A 22,593-nucleotide genomic window follows, 5' to 3' on the forward strand; every position below is an offset into this window, starting at 1 on the left:
CTGTGTCTGATAGAATGAAGAGTAGACTGATATATTAAATATTCCTTTATTGGGTGAGAAAATCAGACCATGTCATAACTGCTTTAAGTCATACAGAATAGATATCAGAGCCTTAAACAGGCTGACTTCTGCTAAATGGGTCAAACTGGGCAGAAAGTAAACAAACACATAACATCCTTAGAGAATATGATGTAACACTATAGATCAACTTACCTCAGAATATATAAAGCATATAAACAATTACAGCAATATGATGCAACAAACACAGCAGTGCTACTAATCCAAAATACTCAAAGCTTCATAGAACTGAAACAAACATTTATTTTTAGCTCCATTCTGCTGCTGATACATACTTTAGGTTTCTGAATATGAAACTTGTTGCTGCCTTTCATACTGTGTAACTTGAAAGCCCTGAGTACTTTCTCCCACACTGAAAACACTGGAATGATCACATTATTTGAACATTACCTAATAAGACTGATTCAGGACAGATAATATGTTAAACTTTCCTAGCAGTCCTTCACAAACAGGGAACAGTCTGTCTATTCTCTCCATCTGTCAGCTGCTGCTGGCTCTTCCTCCTCCTCTTCCTCACACACTGCTGAGTTTGTCCTGGTGGATCATCAGGGGTGCAAAGCCTCACAGATGATGTGCAGCAGTGGGTCCCTCAGTCTGTCCTCACTCTGGACACTTGCAGTTGTCACACATGGAAATCAAATGTGTGATAAGCTGCAGGATTCAAACACAAGTGTAACTTATAAACACATGTTCATACTTTTATTCCACAATCAGAGAGAAAGAAACAGAGAGAGAGTGCAGGACAGACAGACAGGTGACAGTCTCAGGTGTATACACTGCTACAAAACAGCACAAGAGAAGGAGGATTTAGTGTTTGTGTTATTACGAGTGCTAAACAAGAAGAGTTCCCAGATGGTGCAGTGGACACATGTGTGACTCCTGTGATTAAAGCATCTTTCTTTCAGCTTAACGAGTGAACCGTCAGCTCGTTCAAACACACGTTAAAGTCCGTTTGGCTCGACACCACCGAACAGAGGCAGCAATATAACATAGCTAACATTAACAGTGCAGTGAATCCTGCTTGAGCCGTGGTATTCAGGACTGCAAACCGAGCAGCATCACTGACTTTCAGCTTGTTGTGTTTGTGGATATATGACTGACTTTAATTATCCATAAAATCATCACATTCTCTGTAAGATTAAGGTCAGCTATATATATATTTAGAAGTAGAGGCTTTAAAACCAAGTTACCGCTGAAAGTACAAACATCACTAATGTCACATAACTTTGCCGAAATGTGGCCAACAGTAATGTTTTAATGTTCATTCGTTATTAAACATTCGCACATAAGTGACATTATATTCAGTACTTACTTTTGACAGTTCACTCTTCGGTCGCTCCCTTCTGCCGTATTTTGCGGCAAAATTATCCACACCCACCGCCGCGCTATGGATTGTGGGATATATGGGACCACGAAGCGTGCACTGGACCACGCTTGATATTTGAGGAAATCGACGGCGCATTTGGAGTATGCATTTGAAGTGCACTTCGAATCCGGTCGTTAAGTGATGACGTGACGAATCCTACTTCCGGGCCTAAAGTAGTCTGCATTTAATATGGCTTTTGTGTTGTTAACATGTTTAATGTTTTGTATTTTCTGCACTTGGAGTAGAACTGGACTGTCACCAGCCTCAGGCTCTTCACCTTTTCAAAGACAAAGCAGTCATTTAGATAATATATTAGATATTGTTTACTTGTAAATGCACAAAGAGGATTTAGAAATGTAATTATTGTCAAGAGTGAACAAGCACTGATAGTGTAATCTACAGCTGTGGCCAAATGTTTACAGAATGAGAAGTGTTGTTTGTTTATTTACAAAGTTTGCTGTTTCAGTGATAGTTGTATATCATATTATATCACTTCAAACTGATTGGTTTATTGCTCTGTTAAGAAACATTCACAGTCATATTGACTTTTCTGATAATAATCTGAGAGAAAGTGCTGAACTCGTCCTCTGAGCTGTTACAGGAACAGATGTTGGCAGATGTGTCAGTGACAGAGTTACAGTCAGAGAGGTCAGTGAGCAGGATTTCTATCAGGATTCATGTCAGAGTTATTATAATGATGTCTGCTGGTTCACACTCACGGCTGCTTTGGACTGATTCCAGCTCAAAGAGCATCAACATGTTTTCATGTTTCCATCATGATGAGGAGCAGAAACTCTGAGGATTCTCCTGAACTCCCGACTACAGTAAGTCATCCCACAGCTTCTGCTTTATATTCTACATATTTTTCAGTAAATAATAGATTATTAATGTTAAGTTAATCAAAGGTGGACAAAGTTCTCCAGAACAGCTGTACAGGAGGTCATGACCTTTGACTTTATTCATTAGACCAAGATTACCTCAGTTCACTGAGACAGAGTGGACGCTTGTCTCTACATATGTACGTGTTCAGTTCCTTGTACTTTAACACATCTTTCACATTAGGCAATTGGTATGTCACGAAGTGTGTCTGTTGAAAGAAGAAGTAAAAGGGGAAATATTAGTACTTTGTTCCTCTGTTTGGTACAGAGTGGAGTTCTCCCAGGCATGAACTTACATTTTTTCTTTTATCTTTGAATTGTTTACTTTAAAAAAAAATGCTTGTGTAGGGGAGACCGGGGATAGTTGTAACATTTTTGACATTTCTGTCTGTAAATTGGAGCTCTTTTAAGGTAGTGGATTGAAAATTTAATGCAAAGTATTTACACGTCTCTGCTATTAAATAGTGCAGCTATTTTCTCTGCAGCACAATTACCCATTGCATGGTATGGTCTCAAACACAAAGAGTGAAATGTTACAATTAACCCCATAGTCTGGGTTAGTTGTAACATGTCCTGGGGTGAAATGTAACACAATGAAATAAGGGTAATGACAAAACATTAACATGTAATCTTTTTTATTCAACACATGAATGCACTTAGAGCCATTTATGTAGCTGTGTGTGTGTGTGACAGAATGCAGAAATCCAGCTTTTGAACATATTCCAACCCCCCAAAAAAAGACAAATGATGGAATTTTCTGCAACTGAATATTTCATTAATTTTGGTTGGTCTTCCTTGAGTTTGGCCTCATTGGCTCAGTGGACATTATAACCTACAACTCTTGCACCAATTTTGAACATAACAATGAAGCTGAAAAAATGTAGTTGTGCACCAGCATCGTAATTCCATTACTTTTTATCATGGCGGACCTTGGTGTGGTTTGCAAAGTGCTTCAGAAAGATGAGGAAATCTGTTTCTTGCACCCATCCTGATTTATTTCCATTACCAATACTTCCTACTGGTCCATCTCTGACACAGTGGTCTGCATAATGTATGTGTGGGAACACAAACAGTGGTTGTGTTGCCAATGGCATTAACCGCATATACAAAGGTGACCAGTGAACCTCTCTCTGCTGATGTCGTTGCCCCAACTTGTTTAATATAAATTAAAGTAATAGTGTGGTAAGTTGTAACATCTGCATCATTGTTACAACTGACCCAGACTCCTATAGCCATGAAGTAGCTAAGATTACAGCCAACAGCTAAAACATTAGCACTAAAGACCTGCACAGAATATATCCCCATAGACATACAAATAACATAATTTAAGTTTGATGAGTTTAACTGCAAAGCAGATAATGCTATTAGAAATTGAAATAAAGTAGAAAAACTTACTTTTTGGCATACAAATTACTTTTTTTCATGTTAAATTGTCTGTGTTTGACAAAATGTGCTGATTTTTCACATGTGATAGCAGAACTGAATTGGGCATGCACAGGATGAATCACATCATTTGAAACTTAGCCCTGATTGGAGAAATTGGAAGTGTTACAACTGACCCACGTTACAACTATCCCCGGTCTCCCCTACTTAAGGAACCTTCAGTAGTTTCTTTTGGACCTACAGTGAAAGCAGATGGATTACACCAACCTCACACTTTTTATCTTTATATGGATTTTTTTCCATCCTGATGATCAGAAGAGTGTTTGAGGATTTAATCTCTTAAGAACAACAGTAAGTGTTTGGTGTCTTTTTCTAAAATCATTTTCAGTCATTTAGGTAAAAAGCTTCAGTTGTCATGGTTACAGCTCGGTTAACATTTTCTCACAAAAATGTCAAGTATCAAACGTCACTCCAACGCAACTCCCAGATCCGTTCTAACAGTCAGTGACTTTCAGCTTTATTTAAACCTTAAATTAATCTGATGTGTTCAGGTTTAAACTCAGGTTCAGTTATTGAGTGAAAACACCAACAGACTCAGACATTTAGAATACAAACTAAGAGTCAGATCAGCAGAAACAGAGAACACGGACATGTCTGCTGTAACTGCGTCACTCTGCTCCACGCTGATGTTTGTCCTGTTCGTCTCTGCAGGTGAGATTTAACTGTTAGAAACTAAACTGAGTTTATTTCTGAGATAAAGAGTCTCAGTCTGGTTTACATGCTGATAATATTTCTCTAACAATTAGTTTCTGATTCCTTCAGTGTTGCGATCGACACAAAGCTGGGTGGAGTCTGTGTGTGTCGGTGCAGTTTGCAGCACAGAGACAAAGAAGTGTAACGTGTGTGTCAGTGTGATGTGTTGTAGTGTCAGGAGTCAGTATACAGCTACAAAGCTTTTTGTTCAGTGTATACAAACAGCTGTAGCTACATAAAGGCAGCATGCAGAGACTCACAGTGTCTTATAATGAGAGGCTGCTTTCTCTCACACATTATGTTCACTTATTATCAGCACATGTTGTTGTTCTGTGGAAGCTAACATCTTGTAGTTTCTGACACTTTGCATGTTTAGCATGAGGCTAAAATTCCCCCTCAGTGCAGGGGCGGATCTAGAGAAATTTTCTTAGGGTGGCATGAGGGTGGCAAAGAAATCAAATGGGGTGGCAAAATCAAGGCTTTTTTTTTTCAAACACATATGCAGGTGGTTACATATGGTTAAAATGATTCAAATGCAGTAAGTATACATGTTTTTCATAGAAATATAGTCTATAACTTAATTATTGTCTGTAGCCCACATAATTACACACTTTAGTTACATAAAACATGTGAGTTTTGATGTTATGTACTTTATAGCCTGTATAATAAATAAATATGTAGCCCAATAAGTATAAAACCCAGAAAGCTACACAACATGGGGCGGTTCATTTACAAACACAAGTCTAACTTAAGTTTCACACAGTTTTTTGTTAGAAAACAATCACATTGTTACAGCTTAAATTACACAAAATGTCAGAAATCAACCGGCCATTTTTGACTCCTTTTGAGTTTACGTTTGTATTTCACCCTCAAATTGTTTCATTATATTTTTTCCCCCTTTGCCTTGTTTGGTATCATTCTTTTCAGCTCAACTGAATTTAGTTGTTTTTTTTCACTGACATACTGCATTAGTATTACTGATCTGAAATCACACAAAGAACTTAAAATCCTAGTAGTATTTTTTTACTGTAAATAAAACCACAGACATGTTGAGTAAATTTTTATAACTTGAAATGCAAATATAAATTGTACATTTTGTAAACATATACAACTATTTATCTAAAAATGCAGCCAATACACCTGCCGTTTTTTTCATTTTGTACAACCATTTAAAAATATTACTAAAACTAAAATGAGAGAACAATCAGGTGTTGTAATAAGATGCACCACAAAGGATGTGTCACAGTAAAAAAAAAAGTTTGTCCACCAAAAGACAGGAGAACAGCACAGGGATAAACCTGCAGGCCTGACAACAGCAGGTGTATCACTCCGCTGGTTTTCTACTTAGTGACAGTGTTTACGTTGCAAATGTGCCTTTGTGACATTCATTAGTGCCCTCACTGACACACAAGACAAAACGACTACACAACAGAACAACTACACAACACAACACAACACACTAAGTATACACTCCACACTAAACGTCACAAATCTCCCACATCTAAAAACTCTCTCTCTCTCTCGCTCTCTCTCTCTCTCTCTCCCTCCCTCTCTCACTCACTCGTATGGGCTCAAAATGTGGTCATAAATATTTTGTACTTGTAAATCAGGATTTGTATGTGTAAAAAGAATTTGTGTGTGGACTTAGCCAAAACCCCCCCTGCAAGTCACAAGTACGAATTTTGACCCTATTTTTCTTCCTTTCATCTGATTGGTCAATGTCATGTCAATCACAAATATAACAATCCAATCAGAGAACAGATGGGTTTGGCTGTCGGAGGGGCGCTTTTTTTGAACTGCAGGTCTTTGAAGGGAATAAATGCCCTTTTACATGCCAACCCAGCGTTTTCCTTCATCACCATGAAAGAAAACAGTCTGTGGTCGTCCGAGTTTGGTGATTTTTGTGTCACAGGTCTACGTGTTTAATACAGGGGGGGCAGTGTTTTGGAAATGACAGTCTTCATTACAAAGCTTTCTTCGTTATGAATTAGCATACATGTTTTTATTGAACATTTGAAGAACTAGCAAAAAAACCAGAAACTCTTGTAGAGGACATAAAGTCAGAGATAGAAACGACAAGGAGCACGTGCATCTAGTACAGGTAGAGCTGCTGCAAAAACCCACAGAGCTCAGCAGCCAGCGCAACAAATTCTGGACCCTTTGCTTTTAGTTAGCAGTTAGCATTAGCAGCACATCCTGCGTCCGATGTGAAAGGACTTTTATGCTGCGCACTGTGACTCACAGCAATGGTCCCGGGTCAGCCCTGACTTTGTGTTAAACTAATCCTAAAGTAATAATGATATTTCTAACCACTGACATACCACAACTTTATCCTTTCAACTGCTACTGAAAGTTAGCGGACCTAGCTGCCATCGGATATTTATATAGAGATCCTCCAGCTTCAAACTGTATTACCCTTCAAGGACCTGCAGTTCAAAAAAGCGCCCCTCCGACAGCCAAACCCATCTGTTCTCTGATTGGATTGTTACATTTGTGATTGACATGACATTGACCAATCAGATGACAGGAAGAAAAATAGGGTCAAAATTCGTACTAGTAACTTGCAGGGTTTTTTTTGGCTAAGTCCACACACAAATCTTTTTTACACATACAGATCTTTTTTACGCACGCACAAATCATTTTTATGCACACACAAATCTTTTTCATGCACACACAAATCTTTTTTACACATACAAATTTTTTTTAAGCACGCACAAATTCTTTTTACGCACACACAAATCTTTTTTATGCACACACAAATCTTTTTTACACACACACAAATTCTTTTTACACATACAAATCCTGATTTACAAGTACAAAATATTTATGACCACATTTTGAGCCCATACACTCTCTCTGTCTCGCTGCCGTTACCGTCACACCCAAAACTCTCCCCTCTTCCTAAACAACCCCTCTTCCTTAGAAAACGCTTAAAACCCACGCACACAAAAACGTGACGACAGTATTTAGTAAAAAGCGTGGCTTATATATATTATCACAACTCTGGATTTACTGGCCTGTAATTAAAATTTAAAAACTTTGAAGTCCGAACTTTATCCAATATCTTTAATGTGGGCTGAAATAGAGACTCAGCGTAGCTGCAGCTTTTTTGCTATGTCAGCTTACATTAGTCATGTGATTTGGAGGTGCAGCGTGTCCGTGGACCACAGAGGGTTAATAACACTCACCTTGCTTCCATTTCCAGAGAGTAACATCCAACCACCTGTGTAAAATCCGAAATTCCCATGGTGTTGTTCAAAATGTGCTGTGGCACAATCATAAGCATCGCTTGTTACTGAAAACAAGAAAAAAGCCGATCCTGCTATGGGCTGAACCATTTGTTAATGGTGGAGGTGGGGAACACTATGCAATATATTCAATTTTAGCATTTATATTTACTGTTGACTGTAACTACGCTCAAACTGTTAATGCTATCTTATTTTAATAAACAACACTGTCATATGCAAAACTGGGGTGGCACTTGGGGTGGCAAGGGATCATTTTAGGATGGCACTTGCAACCCCATGCCACCCTTCTAGATCCGCCCCTGCCTCAGTGGGTCACTGGTGACCTGCTGGATGTTCAGAGGTTCATTAAATCCAACATGACTAAAAACTCAAATGTCAAAGGAAATAAACAAAATATTTAAAGTCAATCATTCTGATCATAATTGTACTTTGACCTTTAACCTCTCTGCCCTGTGTTGTTTCCTCTTTCAGACCAGAAAATCATCACAGCTGAGTCTGGACAGGACGTCACTCTGACATGTCGAGCTCCAAACAGTGAGATCAGAGTTGTAGAGTGGAGCAGAGCTGACCTGGGAGACAAATATGTGCTTTTGCACTGGGATGGTCACTTTGTTCCAGACAAGCAGCATCCATCTTTTAAGAACCGGGTGGATCTGCAGGACAGACAGATGAAGGATGGAGACGTGTCTTTGATTCTGAAGGATGTGATGATTAATGATGCTGGAACATACGAGTGTCATGTCTTCATGGAACAAACAGGCTTATGGCACTTCAGCAGCATCTGCCTGAGTGTTGTTGATCCTCCAGGTGAGTGAGTAGAGTTGAGTGTGTGTGTGATCAGAGGTGAAGCTGCTTCCTGGTTGTTGACGTTTGTTTCTAAAGATGTTGTTGATGAGACTTTGTAGAAAGCAGCTGGTCTGAGTGATATGATCAGAGTGCAGTAGATAATGTCTGACAGCAGTTTGAAGAGGAAATGGATTCTGTTCTGTTCTTCACTCATCACCTACCTGACAGCTGACACCTCACACCTGTTTCTCACCTGCAGGTCAGACAGGAGGACAAGAGAAGGATGAAGACAACAAAGATGGAGGGAAGACGAATGGAGTAAAGAAGGAGGATTTACCTGTTGTATTGATGTGCTTCTTGTTGCTGCTGTTATTGCTTTCTTGAGCTACAGAAAATATACAAAAGGCTCAGTATTCTGTTGGAGATCAGCCTGTTTCAGACGTCTCAGGGCTTCGTACAGATAACTGTGAGACTCCTGCTGCTATTTCAAACCGTTAGTGTTAACTTTCGGAATGTGGACACAAAGCGAGATTTAGCTTTAGAGTTCAAATACGTCCTGACTTTAGTTTCAGGTAACACTTTTTAATAAGCATCATTAATAAATGATGAATTGCTATTCAACCTTCGGTGTATCATATTTACACTTAAGCAATAAAATTAGAATTTATAGGCAACAACCATTAACTCTTTATGTGTTTATGTTTACTATTGGTCCTGTCCTGCTGTACGAAACCTCACACTCAGTGACAGCTGGGATCAGCTCCAGCCATGTCAAACTAGAAGGAAGGAAATTTACTTCTTCACAAATAGTTGGTTTAGAAACAAGATCCATCTTTTAGAAAAACATCCAGATAATCCTCACAGAGTTGTTTATGAAAGTAAGTGCAAGTGGGTGGATTAATAACTTGTTACTTGTTTGGTTGAGCTTTGGAAAGTGATTATTACAATTTATTTATTGTTTCATTGTTTGTTTACATTTATGACAGATGGTTATTAGAAAGTTTTACCATACTTAATTTTTCATTTCTCTGTTTGTCATCAAACCTGTTCAGACTGTGTTAGTGTCTGTCTGAGCTCTTTATCAGTGACTCTATGATCCACAGTGTTTGTTCCTCTTCAATAATTTATCACAGGATTGATTAACACCATTTAAAACAGTATTACAAACTAAACCTTACATTAAATTAGTGTTACAGTACAGCTTCTTTTCACTGTGCAAGAATTCAATGTACAAGATTTTACAGTTTTGTAAAATATTCTACATGTGTGAGTATATGTGTTTCCTCTTTCTGTTCAGCAGCTGTTTGTAAGCTCAGACTTGTTCTGTGAGGATTGAACCACACAAACTGTTGCTCATTTAGAGATCAGCTGTTACAGAATAATTACAGTCACTGACTAAACCAACTGACAACACATAGCAAATACTGTGAATTATAAGGAATCAATAATCGGAGTGTGAAGGATGCACTGATCTGCTACAGTTGAAAGACATCTCAAACACATTTTGTTACATGAAATTAAGTAGAGCTTTTTTCCGTTGGCATGTATTGCGTTTTTGGGTCTTGTCCTTTATATTATTCACCTTTAGATTATGTTACTTTTTTAACATAATAAATAAGTTTGTGGATGTTTTTAAGTGAAGCCAGTTTATCAAATTTTACAGTTTACAAAGTGTTCTGGGGAATAAACTCCAACTGTATAGTTGCAGAGTCAGATATTCATTTCTCTAATTCTGCATCACAAAGCTTATTACATATTTCTTGCTGTGAATATTAATATTGTTATTGGTATTGCATTGTAATGTTCTTCATCATGGTTGTTTCCCATGCTTTTTCATTTCCGTGTATAAATATTGAATGTTTTTGTAAAGTTCATCATGAGCAACAACAAATCATTTCACAAAATAAAACCAGAAAAATGTCCATTACGCACAGATCCTTGATTACATTTCTACTTTATCAAAAATCACATGCTCAGCAGCCTTAATCATTGAATGTAATCTCCCCCTTATTTTCTGAACTCTGTTCCTTTGTTTTCACCCAGTTGCATTTTTGGCCAACAGACAGATTGTGATCCAAACTGTGTGTGCGTGTGTGTGTGTGTGTGTGTGTGTGTGTGTGTGTGTGTGTGTGTGTGTGTGTGTGTGTGTGTGTGGTGACAGAACTGAGCTGTTGAGCTGGTAGAAAAGTTCCAAAAATGTCTACATGCTAAAGATTACAGTTATTATTAAATATGATAAATTCATGGCAGGGACTGGAAGTGTGAGTTGGAAGGACTACAGGGTCACATCACCTTCTGTCATATTTATTGTCCCAATCTGAAGTAAGGAATGCCAGACTGAACTCCTGATGCAGACAGAATCCCTTTATTCAAGATTCAAGAGCTTTATTGTCAACACAGCAGTACACACAGTATACAGTGCACCGAAATTCTGTTTCACCTCAAGCCCCCCACGGTGCATTTACAAGTATATAAAAGATATATCTCCAAGAGATATAAAACTAGAAATTACAAATAAATTATGTGATACTGGGTAAGATGGGGAAAAAAGTAAACCACAGAGAAGATTCAATGATGCAGTAAAGGAGGACTTTACATTATAACAAAGAAATATTATATAGAAATATTTCTCACTGCTAGTGATGTACTGCATTCAAAGAGCAACAGAGGTCACAGAGAGTCAGGAAATTATGCAAACTCATTGCCTTAACATAACTAAGTAAAACTTGCTTAAGATAACTAGGTGAGGACAACTTATTCATTGAAAGTACACAGTACTAAGAATAACTTGATTTTTCTGATTGTGCAATACTAATTTTTTCAGTTCACAAAATTCACGTTTTATGTAACTGAAATCTTTAATTATCTGGGCTAAAGAAAATAATGGTATAGACCATATTTATATGAAACGTGTGTATACTCACTATATTTGATGTATTTTAACCATACATATTGCATTTACAGAATGCAATAACCTGCATATGTGTAAAAAATGGCTTTGACTTTGCCACCCCATTTGATATCCATGCCACCCTAAGAAAATTTCTCTATATCCGCCCCTGACTGTAAGAAAGCCGTTAGATCTGACAGCAGACTGATCACGAACACACCTCAAAGCTGTGACTGACACTGGAATTGAGTCGGAGCTCAAATCTATTTTTCTTGATTTTACAACTGCACTCTTCAAACACTCCTCCATCTTGTCTAAAAGTGAAAGTGAAACTACTTAGTTTATCCTCCATGTTATTATATTTAATTACAGGACAAAAAATGATAGAAAACTTTTTTAAGGAAAACAGGAATAGAGCCAGAGGTATTTGAATGTGATACTAAAGAAAACTCATCATTCTGGTCAATGATGCTTCCAGCCTTGTTAATCAGTGCATTGTTCCTGCTGGCATCTCTGGCACTGATGTTGTTCAGTTCCTGGACAGTTTTCCAAGAGATGAAATCACTTCAGCATTACTGAGGTTGGCCATGAGGCCTCCGCCCATTTATATGTGTGCAGAACAGCCACCTTCACTTCAAACAAAGCCCTAAGCTCAACCTGATTGATCCAACAGAAACACATCATCTTCTCAAAAAGTTGCCAGAAGCCATCAAACAGACACAAGAGTTATGAAGGCAGTATATATAAATAATCACCTGTTCTGGAAGTATCTTTGTGACTATGTTGTTGTTACTATACCTAAAAGGGAGCTTTTCCTTCCCACTCTTGACAAAGTGCTTGTTCATAGGGGGCCATCTAAATTTTGAGGTTTTCTCTGTGTTATTACTTACAATATGAAGCATCTTCAGGATTTGAATTGAGATATATTGTAACTTGAGTGAAGAGACCGACTTCACGTTTTGTATGTTTGTCCTTCATATGACCACTAGAGGGAGATGTTGGGACTAGTATGAATGCGTCTTGAATGACAGTTGATCAACGGTTGCAAAGTTTGTTGAAATCTTTTAAAAGCTTAATTATTTTGGTGCAACTATAATAAATACCTACTATTATTGAAAAACAGTGTATTTTTGCAGTTCATTTTTTTCTGCACTACTTTTCATGTCATGTCAAGTTTTGCATGCACTCTGCAGCATTATATCATTTTGTATTTATGTACCTAAAACCTACCACCTACCATCACCATTGTGGTGGTGATGCAGCATTTAAATGCTAATAATCTAGATTATAGTATAAAATATATGCCTATTTTTCATTAACTGAAATAGGGTGGTGTTGTCATGATCAATAGGCAGGCTGGACTCAAACGCAGCACAAGGAAAATAGGTTTAGTGAGTTTATGAATGTAGAAGTTAAAGTATTTGCTAATGATGGTCTGTTTGAAACTCCAGCCTGTGTCTCAACAAAAACCTAACTGCTCCAGAAGCACTGTGTCGAGGCGTGATCAGAATAGAGTCACACGATCAGTGACGTCTGAAGCTTCATTCGGTTCATCACTGCTTCATTACCTGATTCGGTGGTTTATAAGGAAGTGAGTCATTGGTGGGATTTGTGCTTGTTGCTTTGATTTTGTGTGAGAGAGAACCAGTGTGAGACATGGAGGCAGTGGAAATTTCGAATTCCTCAGCACCCACATCAGTGAGGATCTCACTAACCCATAACACACAGCATCATCAAAAATGCTCAATAATGACTCTTTGTCATGTTCCTCAGTCTGTGGACTCTGTGTTTATGCTTAAGTTTATTAATATTCTGTGGTTTTGTTTATTTTGGGTTGTTTGTGATTATCCCTAGTGTTTTGTGTCCTCTGTGCTCTCCTGTTCCATGTTTCAAGTTCCTATTTTCTGTCTCCCCAGTCTGTGTTAAGTTTGTGTGTTTAGAGCTCAGTCAGTGTGTTTCCTCTTTTATTTTGAAAGTTCATGTCTCTTGTCAGTGTTTCTAGTTTTGCTTCCCCTTGTCTCGTTATGTCCAATTAATCCCAGCTGTGTCTGCCTCCTGTTTCCCTGATTGCCCTGTGTGTAGTTAAGCCCTGTGTTTTCTTGTGTGTGTTGCTGGTTTGTCTGTGTTACCTCCCTGCGTCACTCTGTGTTCATCCATGCTGTTCTCCCTGCTTATTGTCCTTCATGTTTTCTCTGCTCCCTCGTGTTCTGGTTTGTTGTTTAGTTTTCCCAGTTAGGTTGTGTCTAAGTTTTGTCTTTCAGCACCCCGCTTGTGTGAAAGACAATCGATCGTGGCTCAAGAGTTTGGAGTTCGCCTTGTAATCGGAAGGTTACCGGTTCGAGCCCCAGCTTGGACAGTCTCGGTCATTGTGTCCTTGGGCAAGACACTTCACCCGTTGCCTACTGGTGGTGGTCAGAGGGCCCGGTGGCGCCAGTGTCCGGCAGCCTCGCCTCTGTCAGTGCGCCCCAGGGTGGCTGTGGCTACAATGTAGCTTGCCATCACCAGTGTGTGAATGGGTGGATGACTGGATATGTAAAGCGCTTTGGGGTCCTTAGGGACCATAAAGGCGCTATATAAATACAGGCCATTTACCATTTACCATTTGTGTGTTTCACTCCCCACCAATAAAAGCTCACTCACATCAGCAGTGCCTGCATCTTGGGTCCTCCATTCACAACTCACATGGCTTGTCTGCCAAACCGTGACACTCTTCTTCCTAAGGAAGCTGAGAAAATTTGGATTAACCTCCAAACTGCTCAGTGCTTTTACAAATGCACAGTGGAGAGTATCCTGACAAACTGCACAGGAACTGCACCACTCAGGACAGGAAGGCTCTCCAGCATGTCATTAAAATGGCTTAACTCATCTATGGAGTGCACCTCCCAGCACTACAGGACATCTACAACACTTGGGTCAGGAAAAGGACACATAACATCATCAAGGACAGCACACACACACACACACACACACACACACACACACACACACTGTTGACACTCCTGCCATCTGGCAGACGCTCCGGGAGTGTGAAAGCGAGGACAACTAAAAAGCAGTTACTGTCCACAGGCCATCAGGCTACTGCATCACTGACTATTACCAAATTGTAATTATCCATAACTGTAGATTTTCAATTTTGTACATTTATACACAACATAATAAAACTGTAATTACCCTTATCCTGTAAATGTAAAATTCTGCACATGTATATTAACCTGTAAATTTGCAATTTGTGTGCAAATCTCTACATATACACCTTAATTTTGCATACTCTGTATATAATATCACTGTGACAGTGTTGCAACTACTAGTACTTTAAATTCTGATTACACCCACGAATTGTTTTACTTATTTATTACTTTCTTTTTAGTTGTGTGAAGGGAACCTGCAAAATAAGAATTCCATTGCTATTGTAACCATTTGTATTTTGTGGCGTACATGACAATAAACTTCTTGAATCTTGGAGAGCAAATGAAGCTTGTATTGAAAAAAGATTCATTACTGGAAGCTTTTCTTCTTGGTGACATCTGGTGGCCAAACATATAAAAAGCAGATTGAATCTAAAACTTTAAATCAGGGGTCGGCAACCTGCGGCTCTTTAGTCCTTATAGTGCGGCTCTGCGTGGTTTGGGAAAAGTATTTAGCTGAAGTGTAATTTATTTATGTTAGTTCTTTTTTAACTTGTAGTTTTAAATTGGAAGATTATTGTGATATTGAAATATAAAAATAAATTATATTCTATTATTTTTTCATCGCTCAAAATAAGTGTCACACTCGCGGAAGCCGGTATTCCCGCCGAAACGCCGTGCATTTATTGAGACTTTCAACCCCAGGTAGGCCAATTATTGATCTTCGGATCCACATTATGTCAGCAGCTGTTCTCCACCATGAACTATGTTAAAGACAAACACAGCTCACGGCTCACAGATGACAGCTTACAGTCCTGCGTAAAGATGAAAGTGACTTCGTATATCCCCGATTTGCAGACGCTGTGCGCAGAGGTTCAGGAGGAGAAGTCCCATTGTACTACGGCAGACCTGACGATGTTTGCATGAACACGCTTTTCAGCATCTCTTGACCACTTTTCACACACGGTTGCTGTACGCATACAGCCAGCTGTAGCTTTTCAGCTCACAGCCCAACACACACCAACACAACAGCAGAGAGAGCACAGACGTTAAGGCAGCGAGGCGTGATTGCGGGTGCCGCTCAGGTGTGTTCGCCTCCCCTGCAGCAGAGCTGCAGACCACGCCCCGCCACACACATTAACCAGGTAAAATACATATTTAGGCAGAATTTTGCAAATATCTATTTTTCATCTTTCAGCAGCATAGTGCTTTTTTTCCAAGTACTTTTTAAAAGTCAGGTCAAGGCTCCAACAGCCCAAAGGCGATATAAGGGAGGCGGCTCACAACAGTTTTTGTTTGCTACATGGATCATTTTAGTTCAGCTGGGTGTCTTTCCTTTTGTTATATTTCTTTAAGAGTTCAAAATGTGTTAATTACATAAATAAAATGTAATTTTCTCTGTAGCACTTCATAGATTTCATAAACAACACACCTTAGTTGTTCTCACAAAGCATAAAGGTAAAAAACAATATAAACAGTGTTATCTTCATCTTTTGCGTGGAAACCGGGTCCAAATGGCTCTTTCGGTGTTAAAGGTTGCTGACACCTGCTTTAAATGAACTGCTTCATAACTCAGCTCTGCCCACTCTACAGAGCTGAGTTGCCAGCTCTTCTGTTTGATATCATGTGGCATTTCTGTGAGACATCAGAGTACCGTTGTGGTGCTTTGAATATGTGGGGGTTTTTTTGTTGGGTTTTTTTTTTTTTTTGTCTATTTGATTAATAAATAATTTTGATGAATGGATATGCTTAAACATGTGTCATGTTGTGTTATCCCTTTGCTGTGACTTATTCATTTAAAATAAATAAATAAATAATGATAATAATAACAAAACAGTCTTATGATTGGTTGGGAGCATGCTTTTGCTGTGAGGTCCCTGTCACCGCGTGGTTATGTTATGAACTGTTTTTGGGAGTATTTTTATTTTTATTTAGCAAAGTATCCTCTCTTCCTGGCTCAATGTCTCTAATCATGTCGCACACGTGTTTCCAGTCTCCCGCACAAATCACCAAAAGACAGCGAAAAGCCCGCCAATGAGTCACTTCCTTATAAACCACTAGTGATGTGTCCTGTGTGTCGAAGCTTCGAATCGTGTGTCGGCTAATCTCGGGGGAGTTTTTGTGAAGCGCGTATCGAGGCTCGCTTTGATTACGTATGCAGTGACGTCTCGCCGGTTCGCGCCAGATTCGAAATAAATGGGCAGCAAAACACAGCTGATTTCCCGTCACACTGTGTTGTGGAATTGGATTACGTACGTGCTACATAGTTACTTGAGCATTTCTTCTTCGATGGAGCCAGCAAGGAAGAGATTTTTTTCCTCTTCTATAAAGTATGCACACAGTAATAAATGTCACAAATGATAAGTACCATAATATAAATAAACAACACTACAGATTCTATAACCTGATATATGCCTTTTAGTTTATTAAAAAGTGAAGCGCCACACAGTTTGTGTCATTATCCAGATGTACATAAGCATGATTACACAGTTATTGGGGTGGGTTTTGATTATCGATTAAAATCGATTCTAGCTTGGATAATGTGACATTGATTAATTAAAATCCTGAATCGATTTTTAATATAAATTTATCTTGCCCGAAACGCCAAATTTCAACAACCACCAAACAGCTAAAACAGTAAATGAGAGCAGGAACACAGATTCTGCTCATAGACGCAAACACAAAGCGCGGACCTGCTGTTGGATCAGAATCAGTGAGATGTCGCATTTCTCACCCGACGATATTGACCGAACCAGCAGCAAAAGAAGATCAGAATTACGCTTCATATAAACATCGTCATGAATTCCCTCTAACTTTTGCTGTTTTGCTTCCACCAGGATAAAACCACACTTCATGCACAGCTCTCTCTCTCTCTCTCTCTCTCTCTCTCTCTCTCTCTCTCTCTCTCACACACACACACACACACACACACACACACACAGTATGCTTCAAGCACAGTTTCCCCTCTAAAAATCTGTTTTCTGCATTATTCGCTTGCTTGTTACACATACGACTACCGTTGTTTACAGCGCTGTCAGCCGCTGTTTTTTTCCTTTTACTTACTTCCGAAAAGAAAACCTAATTTCTGCTGTTCAATAGGCTACTAAACAAATTTAAACTTTTTAACATTATGCAAAATTTTTAAACGCTAAGGTGTGTCTCTAATAAAACCGCTATAATTTGCTCTGCTTCAATTCAGCAGCATCAGGTAATGTTCATTTGTTGATTAACGGTTTTCTTTCATTTTTGATCTACTGCTGAATATTTTTATAAAATCGTTTTTCTGTTTTTAGCCTTAGCTTCCTTTTGATAGTTATAAAAATATGTAAATGTACTGATCTATGATCTGAATTATACTATTGACTGACTGTCTGAGCCTAACAGTTACACAATCATACCAAAACTCTGTCCTGATAGTTTCCACTTTCTTTTTTGTATCAGACATACTGAGACAATATTCGGGATAAATAACCATGAAAACAATTTATTCAGTTTAGAGGTTTACACATCATTATAATCAAAGAGCCTGTTTCACTTGAATCGTCCACTTGATGGCGCAGTAGAGCAAGTGAATCATTACAATGCTTCGAACCATGAGTCGACCAGTTGGATGGAAAGCTTCACTTCATCACGAGGCTTCATCTCACCATCACTAATCTAAAGTCATCTGTGGACTAATAGCTGATCAGCATCTTTCAGGATTGGTATGAACCCCCATTTAATTTTATTTATACAAACAATAAGTGAAAAAACACAAACAACAACTGTAATAATTGTATTAACTACAATCAGAACAAAAGAAGCTTCTAGAACACTCAGTCCAACAGATTCCTCCAACAAATCCAGCCATTTGGTTCCTCCTGGTTGACCTGCAGGTAAGAAATAGATGTGGAGTGTCAGCTGTCAGGTAGATGAGTGAAATAAGTAAGTAAAATTTATTAATGTAGCACTTTTTAAGACAAGAATCTATTACAAAGTGATTTAACATTGATATTAACTCTGGAGAACCCATGGGGTCAAATTTGACCAACAGATTTATGCAATGTTCTAGACATATTTTAGCTTTACACTTTACCAAGTGCTACAGGTTCTCCAGGGTTAAAAACAGCGCACAGAAACACAATGCACAAGATTATAAAAATTTTCTGTAATGGTTTTTTGTCCGGGAGTGTCGTCTACTGGTTGTAACTTAATCTTGGCTCCATGCAGAAAAGTCCAATGCCTAGGTGGAGTTACCAAACTGGATATCACACCACCAGGATCACAACAAAGATTCTGGTAAGACAAGGTGTGACCTCACAGCCCATTGTTCCTTCAGTGGGCTGGTTTCAGTCATTATGCAAATGTACTGTTTATAAGGTTTGGGGAAACCTGCAGTCAGCTGAGACTGAAGAAGTCACTTGGATGAGTGACGAAACGTTTCTCCCACAAAACGCTACGTCCAGATGAACAGATTCAACTTTTGGAGATTGACTTTCCTGGATGATTGAGAATGCATCAAGACGAAAGGTGTGACCACAGCAGAGAGCAACCAGCGTGTTGCTGTGGACTTTAATAGAGATTGACAGACCACGTGACTTTTGCGCAATGCATGCCGGGCACCGGTGGCAAAACACTGAAATTGCCGCATTAAATGCAAGCATTTGCAGCACCGCAAAACGTTTATTCTCCGTTTTCAGTACCTTCCTGGTTTTTCTTCCCTCACCACAACAGCAATGTACAAAACGAAGGAGAACAATGCCGGTCCGTACAAAGACAGACTCGACGAAAAGTCAAAGAAAAGGCACTTGGAAAAAATGAGTGAAAGGGTCAGACCCTTACGAGCACACAGAGTGGACAAAAGACGTCAGCGTGCTGCCCAACTTTCATTACGCTCAGATTTATAATTATACAGTTCTTGGAGTGAGTGCATACACTCGTGAAGTTTTTAGTAACTTCAGGTCACTGCAACAAGCCCAGGTACAGTTTACCGACGGATGGGTACAGGACCTTGAAATGCACCGTGTAGAACACAAGACCATCGTACGAGCAACGGTAAGTTTACCAGTCTCACAAATCGTCTTCATAAATACACATTCGTTAACCGTTTAATAATAGGACCTTTGAGCTCACGGTAATTAATTTGTAGTGAAAAGAATTTCTGGTACGCATTACAGAAATGTAGCAGTGACAATAATATTGTATGCTGTAATCGCACTGGGCAATTAGTGATACAAAAATCTATATCCTGTGAATAAAAGTATATGTTTTCAGCGCCATATAAGACGTATTAATTACTACAAAACACTTACCTTTGTGGAAACGCTTGGAGCAGACTAACGTGAGCTGGAGTGTATTCCAACGTTATATTAGGTCTTCTGATAGCGGCAATCCAGGCCATCCGTCGCCTCTTCGTGACTTCCGAGACATGGCTTGGACAATTTCTTTTCCACGCCAGAATCCGATAAAAACCAATCGCATTTCCTGTCGGCTTCACGCAGCTGTTGTTCGCCCGGCTTGTGCAGTTAATAATACAACAGCTTCTTGCCATTTTTTGTGTCTTTTTATCGCTGTGTAACTGATTTCAGTTAAAAGCCTGTGCCTGCTAGTACCTCTTGCCACGAGTTCCCAGAATCCTTTGCGGTTTTACCCCTGAATGACGTCACATTTTCAATCTCTATAAGGCATGTGTGAAAACTTTACTCCCCAAATTCCACCAATGTTAAGTGTCCTACCAGAGGGGTGAGGACACGGGACCATGTAAACACATCAAGCAGTCCTACAGACTGACACTCCTCCACGACCTAGGACAATCTGACAGAAAAAAACAAAACAAAAACAAAAAAACAAGCCCCTCCAAGTACCCTGGTCATGGCTACAGATCTATAGCTCACTCACAGGAAGCGCTACATTGAGATGGTCTTCGTGGACTACAGCTCAGCATTTAACACCATAATCCCAGACATTTTTACCATGAGACTCAAAAAGATATGCATAGCTTATTTGAGAGTTTAGAAATGTGTTAGGTAGGATGTAGAATTATTGTAGAAACACTGATACTGCCCCGGATGCAATAAAGGCCTGAGTGTGTCATGAATTTAGGAGTAGATTTCTAGGAGGCCCTCCCCCACTTTGAACTGTGAAAGTAAGACAAAGAGAAGTTGATGTTGAGTAGAAATTCCCCACGGGATACCTGGGTGGGGGTCTCAGTGTTTGCAGTTTGTTAACTCTGTTTTTTATGTGGTATAAAGGAATTTGGTGTAGCTTGGGTGAGGGGATTACTTTTATGACCCTCAGGAAGTCAGACACACACAGTGCTTTAACTGTTACGCACCCACATGCACACTCACTCATGTGCACTCACATACACACAGGTACGCGCACACATAGGCGCTCACGTGCTCGTGCATACACACAGACACACAGAGTTTGCAGCACACCATGGGGGTTTTATGATGGGGTCACTTCTATAAAGCTGGCTGTAACTAACAAAGGAGTGAAGATCTGCAGAGGAACACCGGCCTTGCTCGTCTTCCCTTCTAGAAGATGCATGCTTAAATGAAGATGAATAATGATGAATAAAGGTTTTGTGAAATGACTACTCAGTTCCGGTGCCGTCTCTGGATGTCTCAAGGAATAATAAAAAGAACCGGGGTGAAACTGATTTCGTAACACTCGACCACCTTAAACCTGATCCTTGATTAAATATTTCCTCATCAACTGGCCCCAAACGCTCCAATAGTCGGGCACCCACATCTCTGCCAATCTCACCTGGGACCACAACACCAACGTGCTGGAAAAGAAGGCCCAGTAGCAGCTGCACTTCCTCCGTGTCCTGAGAAAGAATAACCCAGACCAGACGCTGCAGCTGGACTTCTACTGTGCCTTAGTGGAGAGCGTACTGTCCTACTGCCTCGGTATTCAGTACGCAGGGGCCACAACTGAGAACAGAAAGGCTGCGCAGAGGGCAATTAACCACACCCAAAAAGCATTGGCTGCCTTCTGCCTCCCATGGAGGCCATTGTCATATATTCCTTTCTCATGGAAAAAAAGGCCATCACCGGTGACCCCTTACTACCCGTTTGACCCATGCTCTCTGGTCGGTGCATAAGTTGAGTCAAGTTCCACACCTCCAGAGTCAGAAACACCTTCTTTCCATTTGGACACTAGACAAGTACTGTCCCTGCTGGTAACTTCTTGTGACAATTGGATGAACCTAGGATCTCAGCTCACAATGACTTGATGTCGTCTTCATTTTCATCTGGCCAATCACATGCAAAGACTAGGATCACAACATTGTGTGAAAGAAAGGAGGGCAGAGACTGTGATCACAGGGACTGTGGTGGTACAGGCCAGGTACACAGAGCGACACAGAGACAAGGATCTGGAATTAAATGCAGATGTGTTGGGGAAAAAAGTGATAAAAATATCAGAAAAGAAACTGGCTGCATTTAAATGATACTAGAGACAGCAAAGCTGAGCGCTGAATTATTAAAATTGTTATGTTGAAACAAATTAAAAAAAAATATACTTCTAAGCGCTGCTCAGCCACAGAGCCATGACTCAGAGAAATCCAGACACATCAGGACAATGACAGCATTCTAAGCCAGCTGAAGAAGTTCTGTGTGGAAGGATGGCCAGATAAGTACTCCATTGAAAGGGTTTTCCAGCCTTATCTGCCATTTTCAGGTGACCTCGCAGTCCACAATGGTTTGCTTCTTTATGGGAGCAGAATAGTGATTCCCACATCACTCAGACCAGACATTCTGTCAAGACTACATGGGGACACCTGGGAATAACGAAATGCAAAGAGAGAGAGCTAAACAATCTGTTTGGTGGCCAGGCCCGAGCAGTGAGCTGATCAAATTCAAATTCAAATTTTATTTGTCACATACACAGTCATACACAGTACGATATGCAGTGAAATGCTTACACAACTGCTCGTGACCTAAAGAAAAAAAGAAAAGGCTATGAATAAGATAGGAAATAAATATGAAAATTAAAAAGGGTAAATTTAACTAGGAAGGAATAAAATAAAAATATATATATGAATTTGTTGAAAATAAAATAACTGTACAACACAAATTAGAATGAAGGGTAAATTTAG

At 39.5% G+C, this 22,593-nt stretch overlaps 1 protein-coding gene across 1 annotated transcript; it reads left to right on the forward strand.

Moving 5' to 3' along the window:
• The first annotated feature begins 4,320 nt into the window (after nt 1-4,320).
• On the forward strand, nt 4,321-9,828 carry LOC134623898 (programmed cell death 1 ligand 1-like). The gene is made up of 4 exons (XM_063468905.1): nt 4,321-4,416; nt 8,178-8,513; nt 8,752-8,834; nt 9,790-9,828. Exons 1-4 carry the CDS (start codon nt 4,356-4,358, stop codon nt 9,826-9,828), a joined length of 519 nt encoding a protein of 172 aa, XP_063324975.1. The 5' UTR covers nt 4,321-4,355.
• Nucleotides 9,829-22,593: the final 12,765 nt, after the last annotated feature.

The sequence above is a fragment of the Pelmatolapia mariae genome, linkage group LG3_W (assembly GCF_036321145.2).
Source record: "Pelmatolapia mariae isolate MD_Pm_ZW linkage group LG3_W, Pm_UMD_F_2, whole genome shotgun sequence".
Lineage (NCBI taxonomy): Eukaryota > Metazoa > Chordata > Actinopteri > Cichliformes > Cichlidae > Pelmatolapia > Pelmatolapia mariae.